Source organism: Elgaria multicarinata, chromosome 14 (assembly GCF_023053635.1).
Source record: "Elgaria multicarinata webbii isolate HBS135686 ecotype San Diego chromosome 14, rElgMul1.1.pri, whole genome shotgun sequence".
Classification (NCBI taxonomy): Eukaryota; Metazoa; Chordata; class Lepidosauria; order Squamata; family Anguidae; genus Elgaria; species Elgaria multicarinata.
Genome location: NC_086184.1, coordinates 26,759,542 through 26,785,854, shown reverse-complemented (window position 1 = coordinate 26,785,854; position 26,313 = coordinate 26,759,542). Strand labels below are relative to the sequence as shown.

The window sequence follows — 26,313 nt, the reverse complement described above, 5'->3', positions numbered from 1 at the left end:
TAAATATATTTATTACCCGCCTCTCCCTCTGGATCGAGGCGGGGGACAACACTAAATACAATATAATACATAAATTTCCCTCTCCAAACCCCCCTCCCCCCCCCCCCCGGCCCCACACTGGTTCAGGGCTAGATGAACAGCTTCCTATTCACTTATCCTGAAACTCAGTAGTCAGTGCTATAAGGCAATTGCTCCGGCTATTGGGTGGTATAGAAATGTAATAAATAATAAATAAATAATAACGATAGTGCTTGATTTGTAAGATTTAAGGCTATGTAAGCAAGGAGCTTCTCTTGCTGTCTCAGAGCTCAGTAGCTTTTTTTTTTTTTTTACTATGGAAGGGGATCCCTCTGCAAATTTGCCATGGGTCCCCAACTTATGGTGGTAATAAGACTAACCTACTTCATGGAGCTATTTCAAGGATTAATGAGAAAATATATGTGAAACGATTTGAACTGTTGAAATGCACTGTAGAAATGTCTAGGATTATTATATTGTAGGTCTTCAAGCCTATGGCAGATACAGCTGTGAAGATAGTGGAGAAAAACGGCTTTAGTGACAAAATAAAGATAATCAACAAACACTCTACTGAAGTTACAGTGGGCCCCGGTAAGATTAAGCTGAACGCCTATCTTGTGTGGCCTGGTATAAAGAATTCATCTATATTTATAGTAAAATGTTGTTTGCCGCCCTTCAGACATGCTTCCAATACATAAAAACACAATGTATACATAAAACACAGTGTAATAAAATGTTGCAGTTGAAAACTGAAAACAAGAACAAATCAAAAGCCTGGGAAGAGAAAAACATCTCAACATGGTGCCCAAAGAATAACTGTGTTGGCAGTAGGTTAACCTCCCTGGAGAAGTAATTCCACAGATGGGGTGCCACCTCCGAGCAGGCCATCTCTCCAATTGGCTGCCTTAGCTGGCACTGTTTCTTATTGAAAGGATTGTATCCGTTCTGTTTCCATGCTGCTAGTGTTATATCTAGAGTTTAGCTTCCTGTCAATCTCTTGGTTGTGGAGAAAAGCTCGGACATCTGTTTGAAGGAGGTTCAAGACTGCAGTTACGGGATTTCAGTGCTCTAGCAGAACTCTTATAGCCTTTCTCCCATGGGTGGTATTTCCTGGTCCCCAGGGTCTCTCGGCGCACCCAGTCTTGATTACCCTTCTTTTAGTCCACTCCCTTCCTTCCTTGACATCCTCCATCCAAGCCTTTGTAATAAGTTCTAGCTTAAGAGGTCCTCAGTACAGAGCAAAACCTTTTTCATGGTGGACTTCTGTGGTTGTCCTCCTGAGGCAAGGTCTGAAACTTACAAGTGTTAACAACTGACGAATTAAGGCAATCAGAGCACAATGGCTGGCCAGAAAGTTGCATGCATGACGTCCACAGCTCTGCTTGGGATGTGTAAGGCCTCAGTATCCTATGGAACCTGCTTCTCTGCTCTTTTCAAAGACCAACCCCCCCCCCCAGTCCTTTTCCAGATACAGGCCTTGTATTTCCCAAAAAGCAGAATTTGAAGGTGATTTGTAACAATCTTGCTCATTCTCTGAGGAGCTCAAGTAATTTTTTAGCCTCACACCAACTTTCTGAAGCAAGGTGGGCTGAAAGTTAGCATGTCGTGTTAGACTGATGGCAGCTTCCCCCTTGAAAAGCTCCCTCTTGAGGGGGTGATTAGCAGCAGAAGAAGGAAGAGGTTATTTAAGTCTTTCCAGTGGAGGCTGGTGGCTCTGATGTCAGTGGGGTTGTGAATCCGCTCCGGGTTTCAGTCAGAACTTTAAAGGAGCTATCCAAGGTGCAGAGAAGGCGCCCTTTAGAATGCTGACTGGTTCTGACTGGAAACCGGAGCGGAGCCACTAGCCTCCTCTGATCCTTTTCCTGCCATCCTGTTTCCCCATGAATCTTCCTACCACGACCAAGTGGGGAGAGGGGGAAACAGGCTTGCAGGGAAAGTGTTAGGCAACTCTGCATGGCAGAAACAGTGGCTGTGGTAACATTGGTTGTGGCTGCAGTGCAACATTTAGTCTAGCCCTGAGAGAGATTGGCTTGCCCAAAGCCACCCAGTGCACTTCCCAGCTGTGCAAAGATTTGAACTTGGGTTTCCCATATCCAAACCCCACTTTTCAGCCTCCACAGAGCATTGTATTAGGAGTATGAATGGCATGAGAAACATGGGTTAAACAACCTGGAGTTAACCCAACAACAAGCCATGAGCAGTTGTTGCGTCAATTCTGGGTTGTTTAACCCCTAAACAACTCATAGTTCTTGGTTCGCATGTCATGAAACGATCCAGGAATGGGGCATTCGTGGGTGGTTAATTGAAAGCAGAAACATTACGTGTGGGGAAGGCAGCATGCTCATCGCTTCACTTGTCCCCAGCAATACCTGGTTTAAAGAACCCAGGAATTATTATTATTATTATTATTATTATTATTATTATTATTATTATTATTATTATTTATTTATATAGCACAATCGATGTACATGGTGCTGCACAGACCACACAGTAAATAGCAAGACCCTGCCGCATAGGCTTACAATCTAATAAAGTTGTAGTAAACAATAAGGAGGGAAAGAGAATGCAAACAGGCACCGGGTAGGGTGAAGCTAACAGTATAGAGTCAGAACAAACTCAATGTTTAAAAGCTATAGGGAAAAGAAAAGTTTTTAGCTGAGTTTTAAAAGCTGTGATTGAGTTGGTAGTTCTCAAGTGTTCTGGAAGAGCGTTCCAGGCATGAGGGGCAGCAGAAGAAAAAGGACGAAGCCGAGTAAGGGAAGTGGAGGTCCTTGGGCAGGCGAGAAGCATGGCATCAGAGGAGCGAAGAGCACGAGCGGGGCAATAGTGTGAGATGAGAGAGGAGAGATAGGCAGGAGCTAGACCGTGAAAAGCTTTGAAGGTCAACAGGAGAAGTTTATATTGGATTCTGGAGTGAATTGGAAGCCAATGAAGAGATTTCAGAAGTGGAGTGACATGGTCAGAGCGGCGGGCCAGGAAGATGATCTTAGCGGCAGAGTGGTGGACAGAGACCAGCGGACTGATGTGAGATGAGTGGAGGCCAGAGAGAAGGAGGTTGCAGTAGTCCAACCGAGAGATAACCAGTGCATGAACGAGAGTCTTAATAGAAGAGACAGACAAAAATGGTCGAATCCTGGCAATATTATACAGGAAGAAACGACAAGATTTAGCTACTGCCTCGATATGAGGAATAAAGGAGAGCGAGGAATCAAATATAAAGCCAAGACTACGAGCTTCCTTGACCGGAGTAAGCGTGACATCGTTGACAGTAAGAGAGAATGAGAGGTGAGGAGAAGGTTTAGGAGGAAAAACAAGCAGTTCAGTTTTTGCCATATTGAGTTTCAAACGGCAATGAAGCAGCCAGGCTGAGGTATCTGTAAGACATGCCGAGATACGATCGTGAACATCAGGAGAAAGTTCCGGAGATGAGAGATATAGTTGTGTATCATCGGCATACAGGTGATATTGGAGGCCATGAGATTGAATAAGTTTACCCAAGGGCAGCATGTATAGAGAAAACAGCAACGGGCCAAGCACCGAGCCTTGCGGAACCCCTACTGAAAGGGGAAAGGAGGAGGACGAGCTGCCGTTAGCCGACACGCTGAAAGAGCGACCCTCTAGATAGGAGGCGAACTAGTTATAGACAGAGCCACAGAGTCCAAGGTCATGGAGGGAATCTAAGAGAAGATCGTGATCAACCATGTCAAAGGCTGCAGTTAGATCAAGGAGAATAAGGACGGAATAATGGCCTTTAGACTTGGCAGTAAGAAGATCATTGGTGATCTTGGTAAGGGCTGTTTCTGTGTTCAGTTCAGTGAATTGCCATTGGGACATGCAGACTTGGTCTAACTTTTAAATTTCTTGGACACTGGGTTCAGTAGAGGTTGGCTCCCTCCACTTTTGGTTTTGCGTTATTTGGGAGAGGAGGCAGGGACTGAACAGGAAGAACAGCAGGTAACAGAAGGAAAACAGTGCTCAGGCCCTAACTTGCTGGTGTTTGAGGACAAGAAACTAATTGTTGTATTTCTTAGACATCATATGCTGACAATGTGCTTGCAAGTCAAACTGAAAATTTGCTTGAAAGTTCCAAGCAAGGATCCAGATGGACTGTATATCTCTTCTAATAATCCACCAGTTTGAACTGCTCACCACAGGCTTCTAATTTATTTATTTATTTAAAAAATGACAAGATCAATTGCTCCCATTTGTGTTGCATTCTACTTTCTAGATGGAGACATGCAGTCACGCGCAAACATCCTGATAACGGAGCTCTTTGATACCGAATTGATTGGAGAAGGGGCTTTACCCTCTTATGAACATGCCCACAGGTGCCTTGTACAGGTAAGGAATGAGCTTGTACCTTTTTTCTGTGCTGGTGTCCTGCAACAGAAATTCTGTTCAAGCGGGTCTCACATTTATTATAGATAATCATTTCTCCTAATTTTGAGCATTTTTGTTACCGTTGACTTCTATAGGCAATAATGAAAAGTGTCTTCAGGATATATAGTGGACCTGTCATAGCATTTGTTGATTTTGCTTGTGTGTGGCTTAAAAACAATCAGTTTTGAGAAAGTTGTCATAGTTTTTGAGAACAGCATGGCGGCACAAACAAATATTAAGGATATGGTCCTGCTTCTTTTGGTCATATGTTCTGGAAATGTCCAATAGTTACCTCCTTTTGGGAAGAAATTACCATATGCATAAAATTTCTATCAGAAAGCTCTTTAATATTTTCGGATGTACATGTCATCTTAAATTGTGTACCTGCTTTTTTGGAAAGTAACACAGTCAACGCAAATGGATCTTTTGCGCCCTTTTGACGGCCAAAAGACTGTTTCTACAACATTGGAAAGATAAAACCACACTGCCTGCGGTTTGCAATGGATTGAAGACTTAACAACATTAGCAACATTTGAAAGAGTGGTATACAGGCGCCATTTACGAATGGACTCACACTCAGACATTTGGTCTGCCTTCATGGACGTTTATGTGTAATTTATGCTACTTTCCTCTCCCACCCACCCCTTTTTTTCTTTTTTTCATTCAGAACGTTGTGATATTTGAAACTGAGGCTTTTAAAGTATGTAGTTGCAATGTCCATTTTTCATATTTTATGTTTTTTATTTTGTTAAACTTCACAATTGAAAAAATACCATACCCTACATCTTTATTGCGATCCATAGATCCATGAAAAAACAAGAATCAAACATGAAACATCAGACAGTTAGAGCTATTGTCAACTTTCGTCTAATACACAGAGCGTGCTAATCCTGGCCACCACTGTAAGAAATTTAGCAACAGCCAAAGTTACTTTTGAGGACTTATCTTCCAACAGAAGCTTAACATAAAATTTGTCTGAACTTCTGGACAGTTTACTCAACAATGGGGTGATCATAAAAAAATTGATTAAAAGGATATGATCCTGTGTACACTCACTGAAGGAAGCCTCATTGGATTCAGCAGGAATTACTGCCAAGTAAACATCATGGAACCTGGCTGTGAGGTGGCAAACTAGATCTGTCAAGACAAATCATACAACAGTGGGCTTTATCTTTTGGCCCTGAATCCCTGTCTTATGTGTAATCCGTATCTTTTTTCTTTTTTTGATAGGGTTATATTTCACAGCATGCATTAAATAAGCCTTACTCAATTTCTTTACTCTTTGTTCTGAATGACCAGGAGGGATGCGAGGCAGTGCCTCACAGGGCAACCGTGTATGCCCAGCTAGTGGAGTCCAAAAGAATGTGGTCCTGGAACAAGCTATTACCCATTCACGTCCGAGCAGAAGATGGTGAGAAAATTATTGTCTCCCCACCAGAAATGGAGAACTGCCCTGGTGCGCCTTCAGTCTATGATATTCAACTGAATCAGGTGCCCTTGCATGACTTTGCAGCTCTCAGTGAAGTTGTTACAATGTTCAGGTGAGTGCTCAGCTGTAGTGGTGCTACTTGATACGTATGCATGTATTTAAAGCATTTATACCCTATTTTTCCATCTTCGATTCTCAAGGTGGCTTGCAACATCATTTAAAAGCAATGGATCATAAAATAATCACAAATACAATAAAGCCTATTCAACAGAAGGTTAAAAGCAGCAATAAATCAAAACCACATTGGTGACTGTTAAAAATTCAGAAAAGCAGCAATGCATTTATTTGGCACTTAAAAGCAGAAAGAGGTGAACATCCAAAGTAGGTCACAAATGAGAGAAACACGTCCTCAGGATGCAAAATAGGTTTATTGACAAGAAACTAGCCATGTTTTGGTCTGTCCCTTATTTTGAGGCCTACTTCAGAGGGTAGAGAAGTGTGTCTGCAAAGTTTCTCCCAGCAAAAAGATTGTCTCCTGTATTAATCTACTGGTGACAAATTGTCTTCCTCACCCAGAACCAGGCCTTCTTCATGGAAGTTTTTAACAACTGGCCATATCCATAAGGGTGCAAGGCGGGGGAGCATCCAAGATGAACACAGAAGGAGAGTAGTCTCATAATGCAGAAAACAATTTTATTGATGAAAATCCCAATGCATTTCGGCCTCTTTCTTTATTGTTAGGTGTCCTTCAAAGGGTTATAACAGTATATATATACATGAATCGAACAACACATGAACAAAATATTTTTAACCATTTGAAAAGCACTTTGTGAGCAAGGCCTGTGCATCAATTTAAACAATATACAAGTACAGAACAATTTCATTATTCCGCATGCTGTATCCTGAGACTATTCTCTCTCTGAGTTCATGTTCATAAAGGGGAAGGTGATCCTTCAGACACTCTGATTACAGACTGTTTAGGGTTTAAAAGATAAAACCAATTCCTTGTTTGATGGAAACAAACTGGTAGCTAGTTATAAAGTTTGTAAGTGTATGTGTGGCTTTTAATATTATGCACACACATCAGTAGATATAACAAATATATTTGGAAGCAAGGCATTAAGCTCCTAGAACCACATGGTTCAAGATGTATAAAGTTGTTGGTGAGAAGTCACTTTGGTGCACTGTGATGTTTGATGATGGCTGTTGTTGCTCTTGGTGTCGCTTCATTTTTTTTACAAATTTAAAGAAGCTTTGTTAGTCCCAATGACATGTATCAGTTCTGCTTTGTATATGCCTGTGGTTATTGGTTTCTTAACTGCTGCCGAACAAGCCCATTGAAAATACCCTATTTAAAATGAGCTGATTGCAATTTATTATTTCCCACAGTGTAGATTTCAGTAAGCCAGTAAACAGAGCCTCTGCCCACTACGCAGTGCAGCTGAAGCCCATAAAGACTGGCACAGCCCAAGTGGTCCTCTCCTGGTGGGATATAGACATGGACCCTGCTGGGTCAATAAAATGTACAATGGCTCCATACTGGGTGCAAGCTGCCTTTGAAGATATCCCGGTAATGTACTGAGCCTTTTAAAAAAATTCTTTGCCCTGCTAACATTTTAATGCTAATGGATAAACTAAAAATGTGTACGTAGATAGCTCTTAATTTGTCTAGCTCTCTGTAAAATCTGTCACTTTTGTTGTTGGGCCTGATTTAAATGTGACTCTGGACATAACCGGCCAGGGGGCAGGAACACACCGCATGCAGCCATCTCATTTGAATTGGGTCACAAGCCTCTAAATATGCCTTGTTAGTACACTAGGCGAAGGTGGAAGTTTCACTTATGCTCGTAATGCTGCATGCATCGGGGCCAGTATCCCACTTTAAACAAGACACCAGCTTCTCAGCGGTCTGCATGAATATATTTTGGGAAAGTTTTGTTTCATGTCCAGTGTCACCGTTGAATTGGGCTGTAGTTCCTTGTGTTTGGTTTTTAAAAGAGAGACTTTTGACTATTTAGGCAAAAGAATGGTGTTCAGTCTCCATGGATCCATTAGACCAGCCTTTCCCAGCTCTGCACCCTCCAGATGTGTTGGATTAGAACTCCCATTAGTCCAACACATCTGGAGAGTACTGGGTTGGGGAACGCTGCTTAAGGTAACAGAGATTTTATGTTAAGGTGAATATTTCCCCATAAGTAAGCCAGCCGGTTCCCAACATTATATCCCAATCAAGGGTAATCTAGAATGGAACAGGCTTGATTTTCATTTGCTATTTCTTTATTTGTTTGTTTGTTTATTTCATTTCTATTCCACACAATAAGCTGTCTGGGCAGTTCACAAAAAATAAAAGTATAAGGTACAGCATAAAATATAAAATATAGAAGCTTAAACTACAGTATAAAAGTACAACCAGAATAAAACTGAGCAGCAATGCAGAGATTTAGAATACAGATTTAAAGCAGCAGAGCTAAAAGACTAGGATGCTAAAATGTTAAAATGCTGGGAAAATAAAAAGGTCTTCACTTAGTGCTGAAAGGAGTACAACCTAGGTGCCAGGCGAACCTCTCTAAGGAGCTCATTCCACAGCCGGGGTGCCACAGCAGAAAAGGCCCTCTATGGTTACTGGGCCAGGATTGCTGGACTCAACAGGAGCAGAGAGGATCTTTAGTCCTTCCTGAAATTGTGTCCCTGATTGCACTCCTGTATTTTCTCCCATTTCATTGAATGGGTGCCTTTCGTGCCTTTGTACCACATCCCTGGTGCTATATGTGGTTTGGTCCTCACTGACAGTGATTCTGTGGAGAAGTTCTTGTTCTCTCGCTCTCACGCACACACACAATTTTACTAGTGAAAGGTGAATGTAGGTCTTGCAAATATATTGTCAAATTGTCCTCCTGTCACATCTCTGAAATAATCTGTGTGTTTGCTCACTTCCCTTTTGTCTGCCCTTTTTGAATTACTTAACACCCCCTCTTTGTTTAAACTTTTCCAGTGGAGAGATCATTGGATGCAGTGTGTGTATTTCCTTCCAAATGAAGAGCCTGTTTCCCAGGGCCAGAGTGTGGTCCTGACTGCCTTTCGTGATGATTACTCTGTGTGGTATAAGCTTCAAAAAGGCAGGTAACTACAAATGTGAAGTAAAACTAGAAACTGATGATGGAACCAAGAGTATTGGATGGAAAGGTTTGCTTTCCCAGTTAACGTAAGCTGCGGAAGGTCATTGTTCTAGTGGATTGTAACTAAATCTAAGACAATTATCTGGAATTTTTAAGTACTCTACTATGAATGAATGAATGTTATATTTTTAGAGCAACTGGACTTCAGAGTGATACGAGAAACCTGTGAGGATGGTAAAGTGGAAAGTAGCTCTGTGGCCTAAACAGAACATGGTCTGCAGAACTATTGCTTTGTAACTGGTGCTCTTTCACACTCATTCTTCGCATGTAAAAAACAAAAGAGAGAATTCTTCACATTTCACCAGCGTTAATAAAGGCAGAGCAACAAGTACTTGAATGTCTGTTCCGTGCTTTTCCAGGAAGAGAACCAGGGATACATGAAGTTAGAACAGTTTTTCCCAACCTGGTGTCTTCCAGATGTGTTTGACTACAACTCCCAGAATCCTCTGCCAACATGGACATTGGCTGAGGATTGTGACAGTTGTAGTCCAATGCATGTGGAGGGCACCAGGTTGGGAAAGGCTGGGTAGAGAGATGCCTATATATATATATATATATATATATATATATATATATATATATATTTGAAAAGAAAGCTAAAATGGGAACAGCAGACCCCGTAGGAAGTGGAACACTGCACAGCCTCCTTCCTATTGGCTCATTGAAGATTTGCCACAGAGTTGAGTGGATATAACAGTGCTGGCAATCAAGCCCCTGTTGGTGATTAGCTCTTGCTTTTCAGGAAAGCCTGTCTCTTGCTTGGCTAACCATGGGTTCGGCAGTTCTCCTTAGTATTCTAAAGCAAATTCTAAGACCGAATGGAAGAACTGTAAATGTTACAACAGGAGCCATGTGGGAGCTGTTTTTCTGTGGATTCATCCCACAGTGCTGCTGTAATATTGAAAGACCTGCTGCTATGTGGGGCAAGGTCAGTTGTGCCAGTTCTGCCACCCACCAAATCATTGTCACTAACCCTGGCAAGGCACCAGTTGGAAGGACTTTAAGCTGCAGCAGCCAGTGAGATCGACCTGCAGAAAAATGACTTCTAAAGATTGTCTTACTGTGGATGTGAAGCAAGACAGGAGTTACGAGAGGAATCTATCAAACAAGAGATAGGATCCAATGATGCCCTTATGTGGGCAGCCAGGTCCGGTGGTCCCAGTGTGCACACGGTTGGCCTTACTGGACCTGGTGTTCATGTGGCCCCTACTGCTGGTGGATGCAGTGTAGCACTTCTGGGGGCAAAGACGCTCATTTCTGGAAGGGATGTGACCTGTGTCTTCCAGAAATGAGCGCTGCAATGGGGCCACGCATGCACCAGGGCCAGCGGACCTAATTGCCTACCTAAGGGCACCATTGGATTCTACCCATTGTGCCAAAAGCCTACCTGGCCATTTTTTTAAGGGGTACAAGTAACCTTACTTCCATAAAAGCGGAGTGTCTGCTTTATTAAGGCAGGGCCTCTAGAAAGGATATTGCTGCTAACAAGTAACAAGTCACCCTTGAACTCTTCTAAACTAGCAGCCCTTTATAGGTGGGAGATTCAGAGACACCTGGATAAGAACATAAGTGCCATGCTGGATCAGACCAAGGGTCCATCTAGTCCAGCACTCTGTTCTCACAGTGGCCAAACGGCCATTAGCCAGGGACCAACAAGGCAGGACATGGTTTAACAGCACCCTCCCACCCATGTTCCCCAGCAGCTGGTAGCCTCTCACTGTTCTCTTAGGGAATGTATCAAGATAGCTTTCCTGACTTTTAGAGCTGCTGGTCTCGCCTTGCTGTTCCCCTGTGTGTAAAGAGCAGCAAGGCCTGGCTTTCAAAGCCCCTGGCTGACCTCCTTCATCCAACTTGCAGCTTTGAACATAGACAACTTAGGCAGAGTACTGATGTAAATACTTGATTAACTCATTGACCCGGACAATACACAGCAGGCATAAATGTCCCCTAGTATATCATATCAGAGATGATTTGGGGGCAAACGCAGAACTGAGTTGGTTCTATTCATCCCGACATATTTAGAAATGAAGAAGCCACGACTGCTATCCACGAAGAGACTCCTGTGTGTTTGTGTCAGGCCCACCTGCTGTGGAACCGGCCACGGTTTGGGGAATTAAATGATCGGAGCCGAACAACCCAGTATGTGCACGCTCTGGAGAAAGTGAGTAAGATTTCCTAAATCTCAAGATGGTGTCTTCCTGGGGCAGGGCAGCAAGATAGACGTGTACATGCTCCTGCTGGTCTTGAGCATACTAGAAGAGTTGTTGGCTCACAAAGCCAGCAGTGGTTTGTTTACCTAAAGGTGCCATCCTAGGCCTGTTGAGACAGAAAAAGAGCCCCACAACTCCCAGCATACTCCAGACAGCAGGGACTTGTGGGCCTCGTTTCTGTCTAAACATGCATAAGATAGCACCCTAAGTCAAAAGGGTCTGTGAACCAGTTTGCAGAATTGGATTGTCAAGGGACAAATGGGAGAGAGAGCATGATTAACTACTGGGTTGTTTAGCCCCTAAATAGCCCAGCAATCTGGGTTCAGATGATGCTCATGGCAACCTATAAAGGAGCAACTCCTGCGTTGATTAAAAGCAGAATTGGCAGGCATGTGGGAGGCAGCACACCTGCTCTCTCCCACATCATGTTTAGCCAAGAGGCTGTTGTGTCGTGCAATTCGGCTTTACAGAGGATGCTAAAAACTCTAAGCAACACAAAGGAAAATTTAAAATCTACATGGAACTGCATGATAGGAACTTGTACTTGTTACAAGGAACAGATTTATAAAAATATATAATTTTTGTTACATTTTGGAATACCGTTGTTTATTTAACAATGCAAACTTAGCCTGTTGTGGTCTTACGTTTTGACAAGCTGGAGGTTAAATTCTGCGGATAGGGTAAGTGTAGTGCTGTAAAGCACTTTCTATAAACAGAGTTGTCCCTCCATCTGTTTTCCCTGTCTTCAGGACTTCCGTTAAATCGCCTTCGAAAGTCTTTTGTTCTCTACTATCCTCAGCTCCTGATGACTGAAATATGGTGACACGTTAATAAAATTCCACGGCCTCTCTGCGCGGTCTTAATTATAGCAATCTTATATATCATCTCTCAGTGAAACGGGCTCTAGTTCATGCAAGCAAATGCTGTAATAAATCTGTTGCCCTGTGACAACTTAAAAGGCTTTCTTCCTGCCTCTGCGCAACAGACTAAAATGGGGGGTGGGAGGCAGGAAGGAAGGGCTGTGCAGCTATGAAGATGGATCCTAGTATGCCAACCATTAACCAGCATATTGTCAGTGCTGGGTCAGAGCCCAGTTCTTACAGTATTATCACGGTGGGATCCACAAATAGCATAGAGAAGGGCTGTCTGACCAGAGTTCCAGGAAGTCTTCTTAGTTTCTGTTGGAGGACAAGCACATTGAATGAACTGGTGGTGGTTGTTTTATCAGCTGCTTTTGCTCTTTCAAAAACTCATTTGTTTTCACTTTTCCTGTATGTCCAGACTTGGCTTGGGGCTCATCTACACCAAACAGGATATTCCACTATGAAAGTGGTATGAAAGTGGTAAATAAAAGGCAGGAGCCACACTACTGCTTTATAGCAGTATTGAAGTGCACTGCAGGACTTACACAACTATATCAAGCAGGATATAACACTGTGTAAGTGGTATGAAAGAGGGATATGGTCTGTGTCAATGGGCCCCAAGAGTTGTCAGTGCACTTCAATACTGCTATAAAGCAGTTGTGTGTCTCCTGCCTTTTATATACCACTTTCATAGTGGAATATCCTGCTTGGTGTAGATGAGCCCTAACAGAACTAGTCCTGGTGCAAAAAAAGAAAAGAAAAAAAGAGTGATTTCTTAAATTGGCCCTGTAGATACTTAGAATGACAAATGTTTTGTGCATTCCTCTTGAGAACATTTACTTATCGAATGTAAAACATGCATCCTTTGTCCTTAACGTCATGAATTCCGCTCGAAACATGGGAATTTTAGACAGCCGTCAGGCAGCGGCAATGTTCTGTCATTTTAAACAAGCAAACGCTGCTGTCTTTCACTGGTGAACTTTTGTATCTGGGAAGAATGAAACTGCTGACAGGTTTTCTCTTCCCTCTGAAGGTTCTGAAGCCGAACAGTGTTTGCCTGAGCATCAGTGACGGCAGCCTCCTTCCTGTGTTAGCTCATCATCTTGGCGCAGAAGAGGTGCAAGACGACTTCCTGGTTCTCCCCCCTGCCCCCCCCCCCCGTGCTTGCAAAGTTTGCTGTTTTTAACATGTTCTGACCCTTCCATCCCTCTGCTTAGATTTTTAAAGTTTTGATTTATATCTGTCGCTTTTCAGTGCTTTCCTTTTCAGAGTAATTGATGCTGTATGACACTTAGGCTAGCATCCTACACCTTCCACAATTCTCTTGCTCTCTGAAACGCCTTGACCCATTCTTCCTTGCTGTCCCTTACCCATAGAGCTCTTCCCCAGAACTAATTTCTTTCCTTCAGATCCTTGTTCAAAACACCCACCTTAAATCCTGGTGCCCAACTGAAATAAAGCAGGTATCTGTAGCTGCATTGGCCTGTATAAATCATGATAACTGTCTGTAATCTTGACTGACTGGAGAAGAATTAATTAATCTGTTAGTTCCTGCCAAATTATATAATGGGATGAATTGTGTTGGGCAGACATTGCCATTTATATTTGGAAGATGTGCACACACAAATCTTAGTGATTTAATTCATTAGCTCTTGTTAAATGGAAGCTTATGCACAATTAGCGTCTTCCTCCACCCACCTACTTCTCATTTTGATCTCCCAATAGTCCCACACAAAATCCATCTTTAAAAACAACAACCGTCCTTTTCAGAAACTCACACAGAGGCGGGAAAGGCTTGGTAATCTTGGCGAACTGCTGTATACCAAACATGGGCAGACTTCAGGCTTGTGGGGCCTACTTTGCTTTTTCCCAGAAGTCAGGAGTTCCACTAAGTAGTGCAAAAGACATACACTTAGAATTAAAGAATTGCAGAACTAGGCATTGGTTTATTTATTTTATTTATCTATTAAATTTATATACCGCTCCATAGCCGAAGTATCAGAACTGAATGTATCAGAACTGTATCTGATACGAGTATCAGAACTGAATGAAGCTTATAGTCCTTCCACACAAAAATCCACTCCTGATTAAGCCACACATTCATTTCAGCAGTGTAATTAAAGGCAGGTGGGGAGTCCATTCATTCATTTATTACAGTTCTATACCGCCCAATAACCAAAGCTCAGTGGGAGGTGTACAAAGAATAAAAAACCACAAATACAAGACAACAGCATAATATTAAACCAGTTATATACAAAAATGCAACAGTTTTAAACAACAATAACTCCCGGGACCTGTTAAAACCTTATCATATAGTGTCAAATCCCTGGGAGCAGAGGAAAGTCTTAACCTGACCCTGAAAAAGTAGCAGTGTTGGGGCTAGACGGGCTTCAGTGTAGAATGTTCCATATTGGGGGGACCATCACCAAGAAGGCCCTCTCCCTTGTTGCCATTGTCTGAGCCTCCCTTGGAGGAGGATTTCAGATGATGATGATGATCATATTATATGGGTAGCTCATTTTTGTTGATGCTGTTGTTAAATGACGGAGTCAGAAATCCTTACTGATCACCCAGAGATCCAGACCTGTCTTCTGCCCACCCCTGCCATAGACAAGGTGGGCAATGTGCAGGAAAATACTTCCAGAACAGCCCTGCTTTTGAGCTTTTAGTGGCTTGTTGCAGAGTGGAGCAGGGCCACAGGCCACACATAACGGAGGAGTGTAGGAACAGTCAAGCTCCCCAGTGAACCCCCAGTGTTGGCCCTCTATTACTCAGGAGAACAGGTTCCCTCTCCCAAATTTTTACAAAGCTTCAAATGGTCTAAAATGTGATACGTTTTCTTCTAGGTGTTTACCTTGGAGAGCTCTGCCATTTCTCATTCACTCATGCAGAAAGTAAGTATAACTGTGTGTGTGTGTGTGTGTGTGTGTGTGTGTGTACGTGCAATTTCATCTTATGGTCACTGTGCCCTCAACATAATATTTCGCCCGGGTGAGCTCCAGTTGAATCTCTGCCACTTTCATTCCATGGCTGAGTCACACAGTGGAAAATGGGTCGTGTGTAAAACATGAGTAGCTTTTACTTGTGTTGCAACACCATGTTGGACTTGCTTGCTTGACATTCTTGCTAGTCAGGGCTGAAAATAGTCTGCACTGGGAATAATCCTATGTTAAGATGAGAGTAGCAAATGTTCTAATACTGCACAGATATTTTAAGGACCGGGTTGGAAAATTGTGGAGATGATACATAACTTAAAAGAGTAAAGTAAAATAAAACCTGATAGAGGTTATGTTGATTGTTGTAGTTTTCACTCCTACTTTTGCCTCTTGTGTTTAACATTTGGCTTTATTCTATGGAGTTTTCCTTTCTTTATCTTAAAGAACAACAGCAGTCCTACATCCTATATCTGTGAACAAGCTGCTATCTGTAAAAAACTTAAATACAGGGATTGAGCTTTTGACAGGAAATTAATGGAATAATATGTAAATTGCCCTACTGGAGCTAAGTAGGGAAAGTAAATGAGATTGAATCTCGAGTGTTGATTAAAAGACTTCTGAAGAAACTGTTTCTCCCAAAAAATAGTAGCAGTGTAATTTTTGGCCAATTAGTGCTTCTGGTGTTTTACATAAGAATGACAAATTCACATTAAAAATGGATGAAACAGTTCGTCGGTGGTTCTTGTCTAAAATTATCTTAAAAATAACGTCTTCAGCATCTTTTTAAAGGTAAGGCCTGAAGAGCCAAATGAGAAACTGATGTTTCAGCCACCTTCCAGTTTATGGTATGAAGGAAGCAAAGGTAAACCCCAAGGCAGAGGTGGGCAACTGTAGCAGGGGTCAGAGGGCAATTTTATGCCCCCCGCTGCTGAACTCGTGTTGGTGTCCAGCAGAATTGCTCCCACGCATGTTGGCAGAGGCAAAAAAAAAAAAAAAAAAGGTGGTGATTTGCTGCCAAAATGCAATAGGGATGGCGGGGGCTGTGTGTTGCACACCTCTGCTCTGAGGAAAAGAAGATGACAGTAGGGTGTGAAAACATACATTGCTTGTCTTAGTTGAGGTATTAAAGATTCATAGGCTGGACTGAATGTGAGGGTTTTTTTACATCCCAAATGAAGGAAATGTGTCAGCAGCAAACCTTGAGTCCATGCCATGGATTTCAGACTGCAAGGAAGATCAGTGGGAGGATTCAGCGGTGCGCTACTGCTAGCAAGCGCTATTGATGTTGTGCAATCAATGGTTTCCACTAGTGCAACGTCAGTGGTGCTGGCAATAGCACACCATGAGATCCTTCCCCAAGAAGCTGCGTCCAGTGGCCAAGGGGCAGAACTTTGATTCTTCATGCAGTCTTTCCCTGGGATCCAATTCCCCGCTACTCTCGACCATGTTATTATGCTACTGGTCTATCATTTCTTAATGAGCCCATGTGGCGCAGAGTGGTAAGCGGCAGTTACTGCAGCCGAAACCCTCCCCACGGCCTGAGTTCGATCCCAGCGGAAGCTGGTTCTCAGGCAGCCGGCTCAGGTCGACTCAGCCTTCCGTTCTTCCCAGGTCAGTAAAATGTGTACCCAGCTAGCTGGGGGAAAGGTAGCCACGACTGGGGAAGGCAATGGCAAACCACCCCGCTGCAAAGTCTGCCAAGAAAATGTCAACGAAAGCAGGTGTCCCTCTAGGAGTCAGCAATGACGCAAGTGCTTGCATGAGAGGTTCCTTTCCTTTCCTATCATTTCTTACATTTTTTCCGTGGTGAAAAATGTATAACCTGTGCTGTAAGAAAGAGACCCCTACAATGGTAATAAATTATGCAAATTCGGTTTTTGTTTTGATTTGGTCACAGAAGAGGTGAGATTTTAATCTAGAATGTTACATCCCACCAGATAGATATTGGCCTAAGGGAAGTGCCGTTGTGCTGTCATTTGACGATTTAGAAGTTGTCTTAGCGGCTTGGACTTTAAGAACCCCATTGGGGCATTTTTTTTTTTTTTTTACATCTCCTACAAACATTTAGGTGATTTAAGGTGCAATCCTGCGCATGTTGAGGCAGGAAAAAAGTCCTACAACTCCCAGCCTCCCTGTACCCAGCTGTGCTGGCTGGGGCATGCTGGGAATTTAGCATTTTGTTTTCTGTTTTAACATGCATAGGATTGTGCCCTTAGTCAATTTGACAGATTGTAAAACTAAAAATGGGTTTGGGCAAAACAGCAAACTGATTTGCTACAAACCAGGAGCTCTAATTTCCCTTCTTGAATAGAAGGCGGGGGAAGAGAAGGGGCATGTGAGTCCAAGTCCCACTCTCATAATGCAGTATGATACTTTGGAGTTATGTCTGAATGCAGCCATTGTTTACTATCCGACAGTGACTATTACTGCTCCTGATTATTTCTTTTTCTTCGTAATGGCAAGAGCAAAAGATGTTTGTCCTCAATGAAAGTTGAGCATTTTAATTATTCAAAATAAATACTTTTCTATTCCTGAACATTTTCATTTCCCTTTTTCAAGGTATGAATATCTTTCCCTGCATGATGTTTTTAATTCATAATTTATAGTTGTCATTCTTAGAGCAATATTAAGCCAAACAAAACCGCACTAAGAGGTTTTTTTTTTCCTTCCCAAAGATTTTTAAGGCCAACCATTTAGAAGATAAAATTAAAATCATCGAGAAACATCCTGAATTGTTGATCTCTTCTGATCTTGAGGACAGAAAGGTAAGATGGCTATATCTTCTGTGTGACTAACAGCACAGTCCTATACATTTCTACTTAGAAGTCCCAGGCATGTGGGTAGAAGATTGCACCCTCAAATAATCCACGTATAACAGGATGGTAGCCTTTTTCAAAGAATGGAGTATGTCAACCAGGAGTTCTTTCCCCCATCAATTTAGCTGATATTGTTGCTTCTAAGATTAAAAAGTGAAGTGAAGTAGGTGAGGCGGTTCAGACATAATGCCCAAACACATTTTGGTGGTCCATGAACAACCAGTAAGGTACCTTGGGTTTGCCCACCCATGATTTGGTGTTACTCCTGAACTGCCGCAATATGCTATCCTAGACCAAGGGGGTACAGCTGTTTCTTCCCAGCTGATATGCAGCTCTTTTTGACAGTTACCAAATGTAGGCCATACTCTAAATGGGGTGGTTCACAGATATATGTCCATCACTTGACGGATCACTAAGCACTAAACAGCCTGGATTGTATCCAGTGTTAGAGTATACCCATTGGCATGAATGAGAGTTAAGTTAATCATGACTAATGTAGGTCCCATTCATTTTGATTAGTCTAATAATAATATCATAGAATCATAGAATAGCAGAGTTGGAAGGGGCCTACAAGGCCATCGAGTCCAACCCCCTGCTCAATGCAGGAATCCACCCTAAAGCATCCCTGACAGATGGTTGTCCAGCTGCCTCTTGAAGGCCTCTAGTGTGGGAGAGCCCACAACCTCCCTATGTAACTGATTCCATTGTCATACTGCTCTAACAGTCAGGAAGTTTTACCTGATGTCCAGCTGGAATCTGGCTTCCTTTAACTTGACCCCGTTATTCCGTGTCCTGCACTCTGGGAGGATCGAGAAGAGAACCTGGCCCTCCTCTGTGTGACAACCTTTGAAGTATTTGAAGAGTGCTATCATGTCTCCCCTCAATCTTCTCTTCTCCAGGCTAAACATGCCCAGTTCTTTCAGTCTCTCTTCATAGGGCTTTGTTTCCAGACCCCTGATCATCCTGGTTGCCCTCCTCTGAACACGCTCCAGCTTGTCTGCATCCTTCTTGAATTGTGGAGGCCGGAACTGGACGCAATTCTCTAGATGAGGCCTAACCAGGGCCGAATAGAGAGGAACCAGTACCTCCCGTGATTTGGAAGCTATACTTCTATTAATGCAGCCCAAAATAGCATTTGTCTTTCTTGTAGCCATATCGCACTGTTGGCTCATATATTTCTTTCTTACCTGCCTCTCCCTCTGGATCGAGGCGGGGAACAGCAGAGGATATAAAAATATTATAAAATACATAAAACTGATTAAAAGATATGAAAGTAATACATTATTAAAATTACAGCCAGACTTCTTAAAATTTGACTGGATAGGCCTGCCGGAAGGTCAAGTAGGGCTGACGTTGGATGCTACCTCGTGGTGTTGAATGTATGAACCACATTAATTGAAAAATACTGTGATTTGACTTGATGTAAAAAGAAAGGGGTGGATGTATCAAGTAAGTGGTCATTGATCACCAGCTAAAACTTGCCTAGCTTAGATAAATTATGTCTTAAGAAAGCACTCAGGCGTGAGACCCAAAGTGTTCTGTGACCCTCTTACCCACGTGAATATCGCCCTGTCTTCAAGTGTTCATTTCCTTTTTCATTTCATTTCCCTAAGGTGTCCCTTTTAATTGGCGAACCCTTTTTCTCCACGAGCTTACTGCCCTGGCACAATTTATATTTCTGGTATGCCCGGACAGCAGTGTCAAGCCACCTCACAAGCGATGTGACCATCTTGCCCCGGTCTGCTTCCCTTCACATGATGGTTGTGGAGTTCAAGGTAAACATGCTTTGTTTTTATTTGTTTTTTAGCTTCAAGCTTATTGTGTCTGAATATATCATACAGTTTCAACACAGTATTTTTTACAATAGTTTCTGAGTGTTTTTACCACAACTTATGTTGCATGCACGAGGTGTTCCCAGGAGACAAGAAACCCTTCAGATAAAAACTCTTTAGATTATTACAGTGATATTCTCCAGCTTTTGTAAAATAAGCATTCCTTTCCTTTTGCTGTCGGCCTTAGAAGGGACTTGTGTGTTCTGATTTATGGTAGAGGCAGAGCAGAATAACTCTCTGTCCCTGCCTGTACAGAATTCAGCACAACCAGACTTTTATTTTGTACAAAAACCCCTTAATCTTATTAAAGTCTGTGTAATACTTTATGGACTACTACAAATGATAGGTGGTTCCCCCCCATCATGCTCAACAACATAATTTTGTTCCCCCCACACCCCCAATATGTTGGGGGGTTGCTTAAACAACCAGGAGAGTTTTGATGAACGTGAAAACCTGCTCACACCATTGTGACTTCTTAATTGAGCCTAAGCAAAGGTATTCTGCTATTTTTCCATTTGGTTTATTTCTGATAGGCCAATATGGCTACCAGCAACCTTTATTCTTGCTATAAAAGCCTTTTAAAAACATGTTGAATCTTCTGTTTTTAAAATTTACTCGGCACAATGAAAACAAGAACCCTATCATTGTTTTGAGAGAAATTTGAAGACGATAAAAAAGCATGTATAATGTTTTGTAAATACAGTGTACAGTGGAGGTAAACATCTGAGATATCTAACTTGGCTATCAATGTAAGAGTATGCATTAACTAAAATGACAGTTCGTAACTTGGGAGTAAGCTCTATTGAGTTCAGTGGTACTTACTTCTGAGTAAACATGTATAGGATTCTGCTGTTCATTATTTTAAGTAGTTCAACATTTTTGTTATTTGGATTTTCTTTATCGCTTACTGGGATTTATATATTAAAATTTAGTTTGGAATGTGTTTAATTTCAGGATAGGATAATGTAGAAGTTTAAATAATTAGTGGACAATGTAATTGGCCATTCAGAGATTTTACTATCATGTGTAACTTAAGAAATAGCTGGCAGAATTTTTCCTACTTCACTAACTTGATAAGTTCTTGGTCATTTTAGCAGTTATGAAAATGTCTCTTGACTTCACGGTGGGAAGGTAAGATGACCCATGATGACTCCCTAACATCTTCTAATCATTTTAAGGGGCTGAATCAAGCTGCTTGAATCTTTTTGGGTCTATCAGCACTGACTCTGTCGTAGTTGCTTCAGCTGGCCGGTAAGCTCAGCTGTCGAGATGGAATTTGGCCACTGCATTTCATGGAAATTGTGTTTGATTATCTTTAGACAGCTCCAGCCCTCTAGGTTATCACAGGCTTCCAGAACATCCTCTGCACTGAACAAGTTTCCTGCTCCTAGCTGAGATCTGTGTACCACTTTCAGAGTTAAAGTAGCTGACCGTTATAGAGCATCTCCTAAAAAGTCGTTTTCTCTTCATTCTCATGTAGTGTTTGGATGCCATTATATACACCTTCCAATGAATATCATTTGCATATGCTTCTTCGCAATTGCTTCTGTAATGAGCCACTCCATGGCCAAAGACATCCTGCCAGATGTCAGTCCCTATTACATGCCTTGGCACTGCTAAGAAGTCTGCTATTACGGTTGGTGTCGCAGGAAAAAACCCGTGCCAAGTTAGCCTTTTGAAGTTTTGTTCCCCCAGATTTATTTTAAAAGCCAAGTGTTTTTGCTATACTGGTTTTGTGAAAATATTTGAAAATGACCCTCTAATATTTTCTTTATGGATGAAATTACAATCATGACATGCTTCTAATAGCTTGAACCAAGCTTCTCACATTTGAGGTGATATTAAAAACCCAACTGCTCATGTTTTAATTTAAAAATTCTGAGAACTATGATGTTTCTGTTCCCCCAGGACTTGTGGCGAATCCGGAGTCCATGTGGTACCTGTGAAGGGTTCGATGTGCACATTATGGATGAAATGATAAAGGTTAGGTTGGCCTGCCTATGTGTCTGTGAAATGCCTGTGGGGGAATTGGTCATTTGGTGGTTCTAGCCAACATACGGTTTCCGTGAAGCATATAAAGCGGGGTCCCTTTCAGCTGGGCAGGGCTCCTCCCAGCACTTAAGGGAGAGGATGCTGCTAAGCACTGCACAAGTCATCACACATGGAATGACAAGACACCCCAGAGTGTTAACTCGCATGTAATAACCCAGAGACGTTTGGATGGCCTCTCATTTCTTGCTGGGAGGGCCCCGGCTTGGCTTGGCCAATGACACTCATCTAGAGGAGGTGGGGTGAGAGAGAGAGAGAGAGAGAGAGAGAGAGAGAGAGGCTGAAAAATGTGGGCAAGGAGTCAGACCTGGCAGTGGACTACAATTCTTTAAAATATCGAAATCCGTATACAACTTGACTAATGTAATCAAAAACAGTAATGGCACACAAAAATAGTTTAAAACCCCCTCTAGACCTAATTTTGTAAAACACTTCAATAAAATAGACAGTGGACCAGTTAAATAAAATAACCAGCAAACAATTAAAATGCAGCTGCAATTAAAAAAAAACTCACAATAGGCAAAAATGAGCAGAAAAACACACACGCCCCCAGGGCCATTGATGTTACTTAAAATAAGGAATACTCCCACAGGGGCTTTTGTACCACATCCTTTTCATAGTAATAAGGAGATTTTGCAAGTCCTCAGCCTTCATTGTTTGAGAGCGCAGGGCCAATTAACTTAATTGCAAAAATGTGTAGTTATTTGAAAGTACTACTTAGAAATGTCTGGGATGACAAGTTTAATGAGTCACGTTAGCAGCTGTGAAGCTGTAGCGAAGATTGTTGTAAAAAGGGCACATAGTTGGATGTATCCATTTAATTAAGAACAAATCCTTTTCTGGCTTGCATAGGAAGCTGGGCTTCAGGATTTGTGGGTGTGTCGTGCAAACACACATTCCGAGAATCTCGGACATGCTCTAGCCCTTTCCCAACCTGGAAAGAGCTGGGCTGCTATCTCGTTGACTCGTTCAGGGCCTTGCAGAATATCTTTCTGAAAGATGAATAATAGTTACCTGGCTCAGAGGCTATCGTGGAGGACAAACACAAAGACTGCAAAGTATGCGGCCAAATCAGAATGGAGACTTAAAGAGGAACTATCAATAGCAAAGCATGCACACATGGAACAAATGCCAGGGTGTGTGGCGCTTCAGCCTGGCTTCTGGATGTCTGGGGTTGGGGCTTCAGTGGCCTGTGCAAGGCAGATGCTCAGGAGAAGAGGAATCGGTCTGACTTCTAGTGCTTGAGGTTTTGTGTTTTGGCCTGCTTCTTATTCCTTTCCTACAGCTACTACTTTCTGCCCACATCATCTTACTGGGCCCCGAATACTAATCAAGGGTGCAGAACTGTTTTGGGGTTGGCGTGGGCAGATGGCTTCCCACCCTGCACCTTGCAGGCCAGATGATCTCAGGGGCACAGCCCTGCCCCCTGCCTGCCACCTACCCCCTTCCCCCCCCCTTTTCTCTTTTCTTCATACTGGAAGGAGGCACGGAATGGTGCCTCGTCCCAGCATGGGGAACGCCCATGCTTTCTCCAATCTGAGTTTGAAAAGAGCAGAGTTGACATGGGGCAGCCTGGCCGTCGGGACTCGCCCACATGAGGAAGAGCGGCCGTTTCTCATCTCCGTTCCTGTCTCTGTGCTCAGTGCCGAGATTTGCCCATGCAGGGGGTAAAGTGTTCATTTCTCCGCTGTGGCACCCCGGCTGTGGAATGAGCTCCCCAGAGAAGTCCGCCTGGCGCCTACACTGTACTGCTTTCGTCGCCAGCTGAAGACCTTTTTATTCTCTCAGTATTTTAACACTTAATTTTAACTTAAATTTAAATCTTACTGTTTTAACTCTGTATTTTAATCTTATATCAATTTTGCTGCGTGGTTTTATCCTGGTTGTGCTTTTTATACTGTATTTTGTAATTGTGCTTTTAACCTGTTGGTTGTTTTATTGTGGTTTTAATTTTTGTGAACCGCCCAGAGAGCTTCGGCTATTGGGCGGTATAAAAATGTAATAAATAAATAAATAAATAAATAAATAAATAAATTCTCCCTTGCATGGGCAAGTCCCAACGCCCAGCCCACCCCCACCCCCTGTCCCCACTGCTATCTCCCATCCGAGATAACAGATGGGATCAGATCAGAGATAGCAGTGGGGTTGCCCTCCCAGGGGTTTCCTCCAGGGGGCAGGGTTTGGAGCCTGAGCCCCACTCTTGAGGAACCTCTATTTATTTATTACATTTATGTACCACCCCATAGCTGAAGAGCTCTGGCGGTTACAAAGATCAAAACATTGAACCGATATACAAAATTTAAAACCATGAAAAGCATGAAACAGTTTAGATAACATCCATTTTAAACAACTATTCTGGGTCAGTTAAAAACTCAACATATGCTGTTAAATGCCTGGGAGAAGAGAAAAGTCTTGACCTGGTGCCGAAACAATAACGTTGGCGCCAGGCGAGCCTCATCGGGGAGATTCTTCGATAATTGGGGAGGGGGGGCACCACTGAAAAGGCCCTCTCCCTTGTTGCCATCCTCCGAGCTTCCCTCGGAGTAGGCACCCGGAGGAGGGCCTTAGATGTTGAGCACAGTGTACGGGTAGGTTCATGTCGGAAGAGGCGTTCCGTCAGGTATTGTGGTCCCAAGCCATGTAGGGCTTTATAGGTTAAGACCAGCACCAAGAGTTGGTAAGGGATGTATTGGGATTCCCTGCAAGCCAGATGAGGCCTATGGGCCAGAGGTGGTGCTCCTCTGATCTACATGGTGCTTTTTGAATGTACGGCAATCACTTCTCATGCATTCTTGTTCCCTGTAAGATGGGTTGTTGCCATTATCATATGGGGAGGGAGTAGGGCATAGAATTTGAATGCATCTGCAAAAATTATTTTTATTTATTTATTACATTTATATACTGCCCCATAGCTGAAGCTCTCTGAGCGGATTACAAAGATTAAAAAGACTGAACATTAAAAAATCAATATAAAATTTTAAAACATAAAAAATAGTTAACATTTAAAACAAATTTTAAGCACTCAGCCATGCCAAGGCTATTGGAGTCAGTTAAAGGGGGGCCACCACAGAAAAGGCCCTCTCCCTTGTTGCCATCCTCTGAGCTTCCCTCGAAGTAGGTACCCAGAGGAGGGCCTTAGATGTTGAGCGTAGAGTACGGGTCGGTTCATGTCGGGAGAGGCGTTCCATCAGGTATTGCGGTCCCAAGCTGTGTAAGGTGGCTGCTTTTAGCACAGAAGCTTCACAGCTATGTCTTGAATAGCCATGTTAAGCACAGAGGGTGAGGGAAGATTCAGGGTCTTCATAATGCTTTATATATTAACAAAAAGGAAAATGGGAAATGGAAGGTCTCTCTCTCTCTCTCTCTCTCTCTCTCTCTCTCTCTCTCTCTTTCTTTCTCATAAGGTGTTAGAACTTTGGGTTGCCAAATTAAACATTGTCAGGTGATTCAGGGTAGACAAAAGAACTTCTTTGCACATTTTTTATTTTATTTATTTGTGTATTTATTTTATATTTATTACATCGCCGCTTAATAGCCGAAGCTCTCTGGGCAGTTTACTATTTACTGTTTTACTCTGTACAGCACCATGTACATTGATGGTGCTATATAAATAAATAATAATAATAATAATAACATAGTTAATTTAGGAAATTTGCTGCCACAAGATGTGGTGATGGCCACCAACTTCAGAAAGAAATTAGACAAATTTAATAAAGAAAAAAAAATCTTATCCAAATTTACGAGTTGTAATAGAAAAAACTACATGCATTCTTCATGTTTCCGACGCAGTAGGCCTCTCAGTATTGTTGTGGAGCAGCATTAAGGGAAGGCTCTTGCCTCCATGTCCTGCTAGTCAGCTTTCCGGAGGCCTCAGATGTCCACTGTACAAAACAGGATGCTGATCTAGATGGAACTTTGGGCTGATCAAGTAGGGCTCTGTAGGTTCTTAACTGGGCTAATAGATTACTAGACAATGCCAAGGTGTAGAGAACATTCAGATCAAATTGATTAGGTCTTGATTCCTGAAAACTATTTCCTACACTAAAAATATCTCCCTTCTTACCTTTTTAGTAAAATAAATGTTACAGTTCTGACTCACTCAAGGTTAATCTTGGTTAAAGCCTAGTGGCACTTCACTTCCTGGGTATTGAAATGAAGAACCCCGCCATGAACGCTCTTCCAGGGCTTCCTTTTGTTGTCTTCCACAGAATTCCTTAGACTTCAGGGAGTCAAGAGAAGCCGAGCCTCATCCGCTGTGGGAATACCCTTGCAAATCAATATCTGACCCATTGGAAGTCTTGCTGTTTGACTTTCAACAAGCTGTGCCGGAACACACGCTCAGGAAAGAAGGCAGCCTGAACCTGTCAAGGTGAGTATTGTCAAGAGGAAATGTGCAAAATGGCTTTTGTGAAATGTTTACAGGAGTATTGGCCATTGTGGAATGAAAACTGTAGCAGGTTGGTGAACAGACTGTGCTAATAATCATGTCCTGTCCTTTAGCCCCCATATCTACAGTTTGAGGGTAATGATACTGACCAACTTCGTGCAGTTATAAAGATTGCAGTAAGGTGATGTCTGAAGTACTTTGAACGCCCTAAAAATGC

At 42.5% G+C, this 26,313-nt stretch overlaps 1 protein-coding gene across 1 annotated transcript in view; it reads left to right on the top strand.

Annotated features, from left to right (window-relative positions):
- The window catches only part of PRMT7 (protein arginine methyltransferase 7), a 44,561-nt gene that overhangs the window by 12,064 nt on the left and 6,184 nt on the right, over positions 1 to 26,313 (top strand). The window contains exons 5-16 of the mRNA XM_063141099.1: positions 501 to 609; positions 4,247 to 4,359; positions 5,698 to 5,939; positions 7,217 to 7,397; positions 8,820 to 8,947; positions 11,026 to 11,164; positions 13,110 to 13,193; positions 14,923 to 14,970; positions 17,688 to 17,777; positions 19,442 to 19,603; positions 21,569 to 21,643; positions 25,918 to 26,078. Of these exons, the coding sequence (XP_062997169.1) occupies positions 501 to 609; positions 4,247 to 4,359; positions 5,698 to 5,939; positions 7,217 to 7,397; positions 8,820 to 8,947; positions 11,026 to 11,164; positions 13,110 to 13,193; positions 14,923 to 14,970; positions 17,688 to 17,777; positions 19,442 to 19,603; positions 21,569 to 21,643; positions 25,918 to 26,078 (1,532 nt within the window). The remainder of the gene's footprint in view (positions 1 to 500; positions 610 to 4,246; positions 4,360 to 5,697; positions 5,940 to 7,216; positions 7,398 to 8,819; positions 8,948 to 11,025; positions 11,165 to 13,109; positions 13,194 to 14,922; positions 14,971 to 17,687; positions 17,778 to 19,441; positions 19,604 to 21,568; positions 21,644 to 25,917; positions 26,079 to 26,313) is intronic.